The 14,872-nt window shown below is 38.8% G+C and overlaps 1 protein-coding gene across 1 annotated transcript; it reads right to left on the bottom strand.

Moving 5' to 3' along the window:
* Positions 1-308: 308 nt before the first annotated feature.
* On the bottom strand, positions 309-14,212 carry adamts8a (ADAM metallopeptidase with thrombospondin type 1 motif, 8a). The gene is made up of 9 exons (XM_079606728.1): positions 13,241-14,212; positions 11,091-11,330; positions 10,040-10,172; positions 9,149-9,316; positions 6,144-6,442; positions 4,712-4,898; positions 4,404-4,576; positions 3,727-3,902; positions 309-2,619 (listed from the first exon to the last, which is right to left on the bottom strand). Exons 1-9 carry the CDS (start codon positions 13,958-13,960, stop codon positions 1,884-1,886), a joined length of 2,832 nt encoding a protein of 943 aa, XP_079462854.1. The 5' UTR covers positions 13,961-14,212; the 3' UTR covers positions 309-1,883.
* Positions 14,213-14,872: the final 660 nt, after the last annotated feature.

A 14,872-nucleotide genomic window follows, 5' to 3' on the forward strand; every position in this document is an offset into this window, starting at 1 on the left:
CACAGAGTCCTTATATTTTACTACATTTGCACCTTCTCTGAGTTTTCATTGCTGCTCTGAGGTTTAATCTAAGTTCATAGCCTTTTATTAGTATGGACATACAACTTTTTTAATGTATTCTGTATTGCATGTACACAGCTTTTTTGTTCATTGCTGAAATGTTTTATGAATGATTAGTATACAAATCATTCATAAAACATTTTAGCAATGAACAAAAAAGCTGTGTTAGGTAACATTGTCTCTATAATTGACTCTTCAATGTGTTGATGTGGAAGCCTTACAAATGAATCAGGAACAATTTTATTGTAGACATATTTAATTGATTTAAATTCATACATCAATCATGTATAAGACAGACAGCAGCATCAAGGAAAAAAACATTAGGTGTTGAAGGTAGAAAAAATAAATAGTTTGTAAAAGGAAGCTATAACAATAGCATTGTGCAGACCTTCATTGAAGGGATAGAATGCTCTAGTTTCAAATATGCACCATTCAAAAACTTGCACACTTTTGACTCAAACGGAATGCAAATCTTTGCTCTCATTTTTTCTTTACAGTTCCTATTCAGTTAAATTATAGGCAAGGTAATTTTGCAACTGCATATCAAATTTAATCTCATTTTACCACATGTGAAACAACTCTTGCACTTATTAAAAAATATCAGTGTTCTTCTGGTTAAAGGGAAACTTTCAGAAAAATCAGGCTTGTCTACTCGGTAGTACTATTGCGTTTAAACAAACACTAGACCTATCGTTGTCTCATTACATTAATATATATATATAACACATTCAGATTATTTTTCTTTTCATTCTTATGATGGGTGTGAGGGTGATGTATGTTAAATGTATTTATACAGTGTCAACTAAAACTTGGAAGTGTAAAGACAAATGAACCTAATAGATTGCATAAAATGCATGCAATCTCAAAGTGTCTTTCACAGGAAATGATCACACTTCTAAATGAACATTTAGCAATAAATTATTTTCTCCTGTAAACTCACATATGCCAGTATCGGTTATATTATATGATTCCCTTTTAAGTAATGTGCACCAGTGGATGCTAAATTATTATTTTTTAATTTAAGGCATGCTTTGCATGCAAACTAAAACCATTCATCCAAATTAACAGTCGTAACTAGGTAACATTTTAAAAGTAAAATGAGCATATTTGTATCTATTCCAACAGCTCTTATCTCTGTGTATATTGTTCAAATACAGCTATTGTGTGGACAGTAAAGGAACTGTACTTCCAAATACTGTTTCTTCCAGTGTTGTAATATGAAAAATATGAAAGCCTTCATGGGTAATACCAGTATTAAAAGTAGTAGATATAATTACGAAACAGACTCAATGCTACAAAGCTGGCAATTCAAATAAATGTGTGAAATCAATTTGTCTAGCATGTATGAAGACATAAAATGCAGTCCATTCTGACTTATTTTTTTTAAGAAAGTGGACGCTCTGACTAGAATAATTTATGTGACCACTGACCACCTTCAGGTATATCATTAAATTTGGACTTGTTTCATATGTGGAGTAAACTATACTGCATTATGGCGATATCTGACAGATGTTTGATTAAAGGTTTCATCAGGTTTGGTCAAACGTTTCGCTGTTTTCCAAAGGATTCCTCTCTAAACAATTGTGAACATTATGAAGCTTGTATTGACTGAGGTAGATCTCCGTGGGAGGTTACCTTTGTGGTTAAAATTAAACAAAATAAGACACAGAGAATTAGATTAAACCAGGATATAGATAATAATTCATAACAAATGCCCTTGCTCCTCGGATTGCTTGTGAAGCTTGGTAGGGCTTTTTCAGTCACTACAGACACAACAGATCCCACCACCTCCTCATTCTCTAACACAGCACACTATGTCAGCTTTAGCAGTCCTGGTAAAAACATTCTCCTACAACTACCTCTGGCCTCTTATCTGGGTTGCACTTCTCATGCCCTAGAACCTTGCCCATGTAGTCCATGCAGACTACGGTACGGTGGCGCTCTCCGGGTCCGCAAGTCCGTGAGCATGCTGACCACGGCCCCATTTGCCAAATGGGACAGGGCAGATCCCCACAGGGCCGGATGTCTGCCGGTCGCAGGTCGGCATCGCAGAAGTAAGACAGGGATCCCTGCCCATCTCTACACTCCACGCTTCTCCTGGACCATCCAGCACCACAGCTCTTGGAGCACTCAGACCACTCACCTAAGACCCAGTCAGCTCCACCAAAAGGCAAGATAACATGTGCCGAAATCCGGCTCTCTGTGCCAGGTTTGCTAAAAGGCACATCCCTCGGCAAGAAGAAAGTATACTTTATCCTAGGTGGTGAGGTGTCCCCAGCAGTGGACAGCAGCTGGACAGTGATGGCCGCCCGAAGTGTGTGAAAGCTGAGGAGTCGCTCCAAGGTGGTGGAAGAGCCACTGTAGCGAAGCATGGCACCAGGCACTGGGATATCCTGCTCTGCCATAGACACTGAGAAATTCCCATTCAGGATGTAGGTTCCGCCTTCTGCCTTTACCGCCAAGTAGTTACCATCGTGTGCGATACCTCGATGGCTGCGTTGCTTTATGTCAATATTAGTAGCCCCAGCCGGGATGGTAACGATATCAATGTAGCCAATACTGTGGAGATATTATAAGCAAACAATATATCATAAACTAGGATGATATGCATGATATATCCATATTGGTAACTGGCTGCCATTACACTCTTAAAAATAAAGGTTCTTTATTGGCATATATTGAAAACTTTTAACATCCATGGAAGCTTCCCACTTCTTTTCCCAAGAAAAGGTTCTTGATAGTGGAAAAAAGGTTCTTTAGATTATTAAAATGTTCTTTAATCAAAGTGTCATGGTTATGGTCTATTTTGATATTCGGTTTTGTTTCCTCCAGTTCCTGTTTCCCCGCTCTGTTTAGTTTTGGATTCCTTGGTTACTGATTATATCTTAATTTGTTCTTATGGTTACATATGATTTTCACCTGTCTGTCATTATGCTTGTCTGGTATTTATACTCCCTGTTATGTTCAGTTCACTTGTCAGTTGTCGTGCTTAATTTACATGTGTAGTTTCCTAAATTCTCCCGAGTGTTCTCCTGTGTTATTCTCCATGTTCATTAAAACGTTGTTTTGTTATCTCTGCGGCCTGCATTTTGGAGTACTACACAACGTTACAGACAAAAAAAGTTTTTTTTAAGAACTGTTCACTGAAAGGATCTTTGGGCAACACAAAATGGTTATTGTACTGCTACGAAAACCCACTTTTGGAGCTAAGACTTTTGAATTTATCAGTATATGGTGACTCATATTGGATACTTAATTGTACTTGCTCATTTACCCTACTTTTACATACCTTAGATATAAAAAAATAATAATTAATAACACTGTTAAATAAAAAATCTTTAGCAAATCTCAAAATTAATGTCTATTTTTCGTTTTATACATTATAATGTTGTGATACATAAATTTACTTGTATCACTGATTTTAGTGTTTTATTTTTCATTTATTTAGACAAAATAGTGTAGAATTTTAATATTGCCCATACAGTAACATGACATTATTTTGGATAGAATATTAATTTAAGTGCATCCTTATCAAAAACTAAATATGCTCAGTTATATCAACAGCCCACTCTGTCTTTTCCCAGAGTTTATTTGACAGTTTTCTAACATTTTAATAATGCTTAAATATACTTCAGTTCTTTTTTCTTCTTCTTCTTTTTTACTTACGTAGCTTTGTTTAGTGAGCCACTTATTTTCCTACAGGTCGTGCTGTCGCCTCCGCAGATACCGCACTTATCCAGCTTTTCATTTGAGCCTATGACCTGGTCACAACCGGCTTTTATGCACTGGCCCTGAACACAGATAGATGTGGTGTCTGGCCCGCAGGTGGTGCCATCCACAACCTGCCCAAGAACATATAAAAGATCAGCATTAGAATAGACAGATACACTAAACAAATGCTTAAAGAAACAATGTGCATTTATATTGCAGCGGCAGCCTAAGTGCTAAGTGCAGTGTCTTCTGTTCTCACATAATGGCTATTCCATGTAAAGCGGAATGGCCAAAACTCTGGGCTGATGACGCAAAACCAACTACATTTCAGCTGTATCTGAAATATCAGTTACAGAGATGCACTCAAAAAGCTTAAGGAAGTAGCTGGACTGTAGGATTCGGGTGCTCAGGTTTCACATTTTACAACAAGGAAAATATTTCATGCATGAGAGTTTAGTGGGAGTGTAAAGATATCAATGGGACTGTGGCAAGAGTGAAGTCTAAGAAAGAGATCATCTGAGTAAAGCTTTAGAGCAGACAGTTACACAGAAGAGACTACAATTTCTTCCACATATTCTCATTATTGCTGATCAGATTAGATTAAAAAGAAAGCTTTTTCAAAGGATCTGCACCTTGGCTTCAAAAACTTTGAATTCATTGCTCCATTTGGCTCGGCAGACGAGTTTGCAGCGGTCACGTGGAGAGACACCAGAATATTTGGGGATCCACTGCTTTATGTTCCCTTGAATGTCCAAGTAACGATCACTGCTATGCTTCTCACACTGCTCCTCTCTGAAGCTTTTGCCTGTGAATAAAAAAATAAAAGTCAGTGGTGCACCACTAAGAATAATGCGATTATTACAAATGCATGGGTTTTTGACCTCTTGACTTCATTCATGTGACATATGCTACCCAAAGAGGTTTATTTATAAAATGTTACCATGGTCTTCTGGGCAAGTCTGAGTATTGCAGGACTGGTATTTGACCCTCTGTCCCACACAGTACGATCCCCCATTCTGTGGCACTGGAGCAGTGCACTCACGGTGAGAAAACTCCACACCCCCACCACATGTCCGTGAGCACGGCCCCCAAGGGCCCCACTCTCCCCAACCACCATTGACTGGCACCTGGAAGACAAATAGAGGCTGTTTACATTTCACTGTAATATGTTGCACCTAGTATGATTATGATTATATGCATATTATATTAATATGCTGATTTTTTGCTCAAGAAACATTCCTTATTATTATCAATGTTGACAACAGCTGTGCTGCTCAATATTTTTGTGGAAATCGTGATGCATTTTTTCAGGATTATTTGATGAATAGTATGTTCGAAAGAACAACATTTATTTGAAACAGAAATCTAACAGTAACATTATATATGTCTTTACTGTCATTTTTTATCAATTTAATGTGTCCTTGCTGAATAAAATAATTAATTTCTTAAAACAATTAAACAAAATTATATAAACAAATAGTAGAAAGCAATATTTATTATATAATTATATTAGTTTTTTATTTCATTTTATTATACACTGCATGTAAAATCACTATATTTGTTCTATGTAAATATTTATAAACTTCAAAATATCTCTATAACTCAGTGTATTATCTGAGTCAATCACAGTGCTCATCTTGACCCCTGATGTAGCCTTGCAAAGTCCTAAACATCACTTCCAGTAAGCGTAGTGCTGACAGAATGTGAGCATACCACACTGCATTTCTGTCAGGGTTTTTTATGAGTTGGCTGAAGGATGCCTTCTCACAGCCAGGCCGTCTGGGATCACAATTTTTTTTTTTTTACACTACACCAAATATAATCACACTTTTAAGAGGCTTTGCTGAAAACATGCATCTGAAAATGGAAGGCTCAAAAATAATAGAGTTTTTTAAAGGCTCCCTCTGTATAAACTCACTTTCTGGCATTTAGAAGCTGGATTTAAAGTAGATTGATTATTTTAAGCTGCTCAGAGACAGGGCCTGGTTGGGATCCAAGAGGAGGAAAACGTTTTATTTCTGAGTCTGACTCTAAGACTTTTTCAAATATGTAAACAGTATGGTGAAAATAATATGTCATCTTTGATGTCAAAGGAAGGGAAATACGTAAAAGTTTTGAATAATCAAAAGAGAAAATTGGGACAGTATGTGCTAATGTTTACATTTTTTAAAAGGGAGTGTAGGGTGATGCACAAGGGCCCATCAGCAAGGCGTCACCTAAAATGTCAGATATTTTTTAAAAGTGGTGCCCATAAATCTGTACAGAGGTGTTTCCAGTCGCCCCCCCCCCCCCCCCACTTCAGATGCATACGTGCTGACAGGTGAAGTGTGATAAAACTGGATGACGCACATACACATCGTGGCCATGCATACCTTCCCCTCTCCCGCCTCCTCCAGTGTACTCGACACACATAAACCCTCACGACATCGTCTGTCCTCCCCACAGGGAGTACCGTCGGCCCAGGGGAGGCTTCCATTCCGGGTAGTGCACTGTCTCTTTCCTTCCTCTTGACACCACAGCTGTGCACATGCCTGCTCTTTAGGAGCATTAGGACACTGGATATATTTGTCCCCGAACGTCTGCTGGCACTGACGTTGTAGACCAAACGTATGGCCGGGGAGCTCAGCGGGTAAAGGGATGGTCGTCTCAGGTGGATCCAGCAAACAGTCACCTGAGGAATACATATGGGTCTTATTCAGCTGTATGTTTGTACAGATATTCGACTGCTAGCTCCTGTAATGATGCTTATGAGGTGGTTTGGACTGTTTTCTTTAAGCCTGTTGCCATTGACCGAGTGTTTACTTCAAATAAAACAATCTCCTACATCAGCGAGTCTAAAACAGGTGTGCACCTTAGCTTGAGGGAACTATTTTCATAGCAGAGAGATCTCACTGTACCTCCTCTAATCCCAATGTGCGTAAGACATAATAGTCTCCCATCTGGAGGTTTCCATTATGTAACCTATTATTGTGGAGTTAGCTCACTCTAGAACAAAGAATCGAATCAGTAAGAAAAGAAAGTATAATTTTACTGTAAGGAATGTCTACCCTAAGTCCTTCCTAAACATAGTTTTATCCATATGGATAAAGATATGGAGACAGTATAACACCATGGAACAATAATGCAGACTTCTTGACTCTCTTTGTGTTTTTCCAAGACAGATACTGTGAAATCTAATTAGGCTTAAAGTATTGAGGACACATTAAGAATTTGGACAAGTTTCAATATAGCTTTGCACACCTAAATGAATGTTATGAATGCTTACTGTAGTAATGAAAGGCTTTTGTTGAAACGGATACGGGCATAACAACAATAGAAAATAACAGCCTTGAAGTCGTATCAGTTCATAGTCTACCTGTGGCAACAGTACGACCGGTAAAGACGGCATGTGCTTGGCTACGCATAGTGTTTCTGTGAGGGAAAACAGTTGTTAAACCTGGAATGTGTGAGTCACTGAAGATGAGTCAATGGAAGACCGGGAACGAGAGCATGTAGACTGAGATATCGACGGAGATAAATCAAAAACTGGAGAAAATATGTCTACCGTATTTCCTGAGCTGTCACTTTTCTTATCTGAGCTCAACTTTATTATGCATTGTTCTATTTTGAACAACAGTTAACCCCAGGTATCCCTATATATAGGCAGTCTGGACGTATCCCCCTCGGCGGGTCAGAAATCTAAAGTCCCTTTTGAAAGATCTTTCACTTCATGAAGTTACATCACAACTTCACAGCTTCATTGATAGGAACTAACATTCAAAAGTTTGGGGTCAGATTATTTTTGAAAGTGATACTTTCATTCAGCAAGGGCAAATTAAATCTATCAAAAGTGACAGTAAATACATTTATAATGTTGCAAAAGTTTTCTACTGTTCTTTTGAACTTTCTATTCATCAAAGAATCCTGAAAATATTATTGTTTACACCAAAATATTATGCCTCACAACTGCATTCAACGTTGATAATAAGGAATGTTTCTTGAGTATTAAAGGTAGTGTAGGCAAATTCGGAGGGCTAGCAAGATCCCACCCTCCCCATTTAGAGCGCTCTCCAAAGCCACACCTCCTTCAAAACACATGAACGTAACGCACACAGCGCCTGCAAAGCGTCACGAGACGGTGTTATATTTCCTCATGTCTCAAAGCATGCGGCTGATTCATTTCGGTGTTGATAGTGTTGACATAGAAACGCAAAAATCCGTCCTCAGACTCGGATTTTTGCTATCGTAATTATGGTTACGACATGATGTGAATGCAGCATAAGCGCGTAGTTTTGGTTCAGGAGGAACTGTAACTGGTGGCTGTTGTTTGTTTGTGGCGCTCAGTGACTGTCCACAACTCTGCATAGCCTTACGGAAAGCACTGATTACGTGTGATATCTGCGGGAGCAGGGTGTGCGCAAATATATTTTGGTCCTCAGACTTCCACAGAAGATATGTACGTTTTTTTATTTAGACCACTTCTATTATTGATTGCTCTCAGGATCTGAAGAAAGTTTAAACCAGTATAACAAAAAGAGTTTATAAAAAATGACCTACCCTACCTTTAAATCAGCATATTAGAATGATTTCATCATGGATCAATAGCTGTTGAAAATTCAGCTTTGCCATCACAAGAATAAAATAAATTTTAAATATGTTAAAACAGAAAACAGTGATTTAAAATTGTAATACTATTTCACTATATTACTGTTTTACTGTATTTTTGATCAAACAAATACAGCCTTGGTGAGCATAAGAAACATTAAAGATCAGGGGTCTTGCAGATCCCAAAATTTTGAACGGTAGTGTATATATTTATATAAAGCATGAGTAGATGAAGTGAGTGAGAGTGAGCTTGCTCTGCAAAGACTGTTAGTTTTGACACTCTCAGCAAAATTACACAGTGTGGTCCAACCAGCCCATTATTAGTGGTTAGGGAGTAAGTTTAAACAGAAGAGGCATTTAAACAAGAAACGTGCAAAACACTGGAAGAAAGTAAATTCATAAAACACAGGCATTTACATTATAGAGATTTTTCACCGCACATTAAGATCAAAATTATACAGTAGATTCTCTGTGACATGTTTCCATTAACTTTAGAATGACAGATTTACAATTTAAGCCAAATGTCTCGAAAGCTTCAGTGAATGTTATTGTCTTTTTTTTCCCTCTGGGTCTCTGGGAAATATGCACCATTATGTTCTAAGGCCAAAACCAAACAAAAACTGAAAACCTAATGTTAACCGAGAGAAAACCAGCTGTTAATAAAAGATACACTCAGAAAGACAAGAGAAAATCAAAAGGTACTGCGTTTCTGGGAGTACTTTTCACTGACATAAAACTTTTAAAGAAGGGAAATGATTAAAACAGTTTTCTGACAAACAGAAGAGGATCATACCGTGGCCATTGTCGAAGAACTCTGTGATGTATAGAGCACTGCACGGAGACCAGGGAAGAGTTTTGTTGAGGTGAATGAAGAAAGGAGCCATCAAATGATGTCCATTGAGATGCCCAAACCATTTCTCACAATTTCTTGAATCATCATGTGGCATGCTGAGTACATGGCCTGAAAAAAGGAGAAGAAAACAAAAAGATGTACATGTACATTGTAATAACTTTCAATCATTGCTGTGCTCCTCAATATGACTGTGCTCTATATATCTTTTATTTATGTTTATCACTGCTGCTCACTGTGTAGTTTTTGACTTTCCAGAGGGTGTCACTTACAACCAAAGATTTAAAGAAACAACAATACTGCTTAATTATTGTATTGTAATAAATATACCTGTATTTTGAACACCTACAGTATTTGTGTGTGCATACTCTGTATGGGTTGTTTAAGCTCACTCCTGAAAATATGATTCAAGAAAATAGCATAGATAGAATACAAGAACTTGTCCTTGGACAGACTGAAAACTCGATATAGAAATATCTCGAGATCGGCAATACAGTGACTTCTAAAGCCACTACAATATGTAAGTATATTCAAAAAAATTCTACTACAATATTGCAATGTCTTTGAATTATCTTAATTTTGTCTCCAAAAATATTGACATGTGATTCTGCATTTTAGAACCAAATTCTAACTTTAATCAGAATTAAAATTCAATTAAAATTTGAAATCGTTCTACAGCCCTAATATTCACACAAAGCTCTCAGTGTACTTTAGCTGCTGAAAACAGCTGGTTTACATTAATTAATGACTGGAACACATGCTCTTGTCCAGACAGTCAGTTAGGGTGAGATGTCCAACTATAGACATTGAGTCTGTTCATGTGTGTGAACATACCGAGTTCATGTGACACAGTAAATGCTGCCTGAAGGCCATTGTCCTCTATAACTGAGCAGCTTCTTTTGGGGTCACACATAGTGCCAACATCAGCTACACCCAGAGTGTCACAATCCTTATATCCACAAATATCCTGAGGTCAAAAAGAGAGAGGGAGACAAGTGGGCAAATGAGAAAGAGAGACAAAAAAAAAAAAAAAAGCAAGAGGAGAAGAGAGGGGGACACATCTGAGACACTGATATCCAGCCATCGCTCCATTAGTTCCAGACAGCCTTTTTTTCCCCAAGCAGGCTCTTGCCAGCAAAACATATTTGTCAGTGTTTCCATCGTAAAATGAAGCAAATACATGGCAGACTGCGTACTAGAAAAAAAGGGGGGAAAATTAACTGTGAGATAGCTGGACCACACAGCACAGGCTGACCAATAGGTCTGTCCAGCAGTTCCCTGTCAGACAGGGATAACCTTGACTGTGGAAGACGTCTCAGTGAAGCCATGTGAGACGACCAGAGACACACAGACCTCCTCCACTAAATAAAAAACACCTGTTTCTCCATCTCGCAGGACTGAGACCTCCATGAGGTCTGTTGTATTGCTCTCAGCTGGATGTCCAGCCAAATTTTTTGTTTCTCTTACATCTATTTTATGCTGTGCTAACCCTCTGGATTTGGCAGTGCTACAATCTCATGTGTGCTGTCTTCGAGATTGAACAAGGGGCTCCCTGTTGAGCACTGTGATCATGACCCTGTCATTGCCTCAATTAAATGATGTCTTGTTTTGGAAAAGTGCTAGCCAAGGGAGTTAATCAAAAGCTGTAAAATGTGTGGACTGAAAATGTTGGGGAGAAAGTTGCCATCTTTCCTGGTGAAAAAATTACTTAACCTACATATTTCTGATTTTAAAAGTAAATCTGCTATTACACGTCCAGTTGTGTCTTTTTTTTTATTGAAACCGTTTTAGGTTACTGACACAAGATGATGAGATCTCAATTACTGTTGCCGTTTTATTCAAATGTGGATTATTTTGACCTAAAAAAATACTTTGTGTTTCTCACCTCTCTAGTGAACAAGATGGCAGTGTCATAGTGTTCAGGATGCCTCTGGCTGCCTGGGTTGAATTGTTGTTGCCACATGCAGAAGTTGCGCAGGGCAACACCGCCATTGCTTGAAAGCTCAGGTCCCACCTCCTCATCCTCAACAACCACCATCTTTACTACCAACAGACTAACAGCATTTTTCAGACTTGGATGTGCATAGATCTGAGCTGCCATGGACATCATCGCCAGGAGGTAGTGCTGCAGAAATAAAGAGAGAGAGAGAATATACATTCAGTAATTAAACAATGGTCTGTGGATACAGTGTTTAAACAAATCTCAAAGATACTTAAAAAAATACACCCCTGGATATATAGTACCCAAAACATCTCTTGACATAGATGATTGTCTGATCGACTGTTTTCAGTTTCATACTTTAGGAGACTATGACTTGACAAAAGTTTTTAAGTTTCCATGTTAGACATATTAATGCAGATGATACACAAACATCACAGTAGACATAATAAAGACATAGGCCTATGTTAAGTTTCATAATGTTAAGTTACTACATTTTGGGGGAGTAAATAAAGGGGTAGCCCAAATCTGAAGGTTTGTGGGACCAAATATTAAATAATGTGTTTTTCTTTATATCAATAATAGGAGCCAAAAAACAAGGGCCTGTCCCTCTTTTCCAGATGGTCCTTTCACCCCCCTCTGTATTTTTTCTCCCACACTGATTCACAGACTAGTTTCATATTTTGTTACAATCAGTATAACCAACCCCACAGTCACCCTCAAACCACATGTTTTAGTGGTTTGCCTGATTTATGTTACTTTTCAATTCTAAACATAGACCATTAAGAGCTACTTCATTTTAGAAATTATACTTCAATCGACTTGTGAATGCAGCTGAAAATTATCTTTTATTAACAAAGTTCGGGATGAACACGTTCAAATTATCTACCTACCCAATCAGCACAAGAGGAGGCCTATACATAGACGACACATCATATTTCTCGACAGTTTTTCTGCATCCACCCTCCGCCACCCCGACTCCTCACTCTTGGCTGGTTCCTATTCCAGCCATGGTTGGGATACCTACTCTGGGTTTGGGACAAATTCAGAGCTCCCTTCGGATAGCACGGCATATACATACTCTTTACTCTGATTATTTATTTGTACGTGTGAATTTTACATAAAAATCAATCAGTGACGTAGAAGACGGTAACGCGATTTCTAAGAGAGTGGCACAGAGTTGCGGTTCGGGGGGACCTGCGGATTTGAACCACTGCCTGCTTCCCATTTCTCCAAGTGGGGCTCACTGTACAGCCAAATGACGTCCAGCACCACCTCTCTGGACGTCATAGGCAGAGCTTGACATAGTCTAGCTCCACCTCTGCAACATGCAGACTGAAACCCGCACTATATGCAGGTAGAGCGGAGTGACTCCGGGTTTTCTATTTCAATGAGAGAAACCCCGCTGCGAGTGACCATGGAGAGAAAGAAGACACTGACGCTTTCACTTTCCAAAACACTTTTCTTGCTACAGGCAAAATTATGCCAATCCGCTACCTTTCACGAGAGAAACCATGCCTCAACTTTCAAAAAACCTGTTCATTATATAGTTCAACCATGGTAATCACAAATTAAGCACATTTTTGCTAGACTAGGCTATATATGCTCGTTTGACCATGGTATTTGTAGTGAAACAGTGGTATACAAATGGCAATCAATCCGCCAAAAAATAAAACAAGCCTTACTACACGTTTACTAGCCTATAATAAAACCATGGCTCATTTTCGTATGGGTATTAAATGTGACCTGGAAAACTTATTGAAGGCGGATGCAAATAAGTTAGTTAAAAGTATTTCTACAAATATTCCATAAATAGGCCTATACTATAAATATTGCAGTCACAGTTGTCCGCATTGCTAAGGACAATAATTGGGGTAGCCTATTATTTAAAGATATTAGCTTGTAAAACGCAACAATTTAAAGAGAGAGAGAGAGAGAGAGAGAGAGAGAGAGAGAGAGAGAGAGAGAGAGAGAGAGAGAGAGAGAGAGAGATGCCCATCGGGTGCAAACAACGTTCAGTCATCTAAATCACTGCTAAATATGTAAATTAAAAATGTTAAATGAGCAATTTGTGATTAAAGACACAGTTTACTAACCTTTATCTCATCTCCATAGAAACGTGTCATTGAAGCATCGGCCACTACCAGAGTCTCGATGAATCTCGCAGCAGACACAAATCTTTTTGCGCGTCTCATTTTGCCGTCTTCGTCTTCACTGGAGTTCAGGTTGCTCGCTTTCACAAAACGGTCCACTTTTATTTGATCAAAGACCATATTTGACGCTCCCCAGCGGTTGCTGGAAAAGACTCGCCTTTTAACTACGTGCACCTGCGTAAAGGATTTCCCGGTGGTCTTGACACTTGCTTTAGGCTGAATAAAGTACTCGTCCCCTTGCGTTATGAAAGTACCCTGAATGCCGTGACATAAACTGACAGCAACTACAGATTCCTTTTCGGAGTTGACCGTTCCTGTGTAGAAACAGTCTCTGAGGTCTCCGCTGTCTCCAGGCTGGCTGACACCCCTGAGAGAACCTCCGCTCCTGGAGGCGTCCAGAACCGCGGGGAGATTCTTCGCTTTAATGCGCTGGACGCTTAATGCTGGAGACACGAACTTGCTGTCCGGCGTCAGGTCAAGCACAAAAAGTTGGCCAAAGGCGCTGATCTTAAAACGCTCTCTCTCTTCGTTTCTCCAAAAAACACCTTTTCTGAATGCAAGGTTTATTGGCACAGTTTCCTCTTCCTCGTTTAGCTCACACAGAGCAAACTGAGACATAAGATTTACTAAGAAAAATATATAACAAACTATTGTGGATACCATTTTAATAGTAAATTCGGAAATATTCAAAATTGTATGTTTCGCACAGATAGTTCAATTTTAAAACAAAGATGCAGATGAAGATAATGAAAATCTTAAGAAAACCCTCATATAAATATTGACTTAATAAGAATTAAAATTAGGCTAAGTCTCGAGAGTTCATAAAAACAGTCTTGTAAGATAATAGCCTACTCATCCGGCTAACTGTAAGCGAAGAATGTTCGCGTTGCTGGTATTTATACTGTCTTGCGCTTCTCCAGCGTACGCGGTTTATTTTTGATATTCATTCTTTCTCCTCCCCCTCGTGCGCCAAAGCAAGAAAAACAACAACCCCAGTTTGATCCAATGGGGCTTACGACGACACGCCCCCTTTTCACTACAGCAGGTCTTACTTTCAGCTATTATTATAACAGCCGGCTGGAATGCTGCAGGACACTCAAAGTATGTGTTGAGTGTCAACCATGTAGATGCTAGAGTGCGTGTTAAACCAGTGAAAATCTGGGAAGAAACGCGGTGTACCCACGAGCAAGGTTACATCTGAATATCCAACTATAAATCAAAATGTATGATTTTGAAAAGTTCCGAAATAGCCTACGTTTTGGAGTGCATCTCAGTTTGAAATAGCCTAGGCTAGTTTACGTTATTTCAAATAATTAACGCAAAACCATGACCAGACTCTCTATCTGTGGCATTGAATTAGTTAAATCCTGCTACCTTTAAACTCATAAAAAAAGCTCTAAAGAACAAAGCAAAAAGACAAATCTTAAAATAATTATCAGAGGAGGGACATATTGTTATTCACAATATAGCCTACACAGTGAGCGTGTTTCAGCGAGTTCTTCATGATCAGCACAAGCGTATAGCGCAGCGTACAGTGGCTGATGTCAGGTTAGTTTTAAAAACCACCGCTAAGGG

This window comes from Phoxinus phoxinus, assembly GCF_949152265.1.
Source record: "Phoxinus phoxinus genome assembly, chromosome: 3".
NCBI lineage: Eukaryota > Metazoa > Chordata > Actinopteri > Cypriniformes > Leuciscidae > Phoxinus > Phoxinus phoxinus.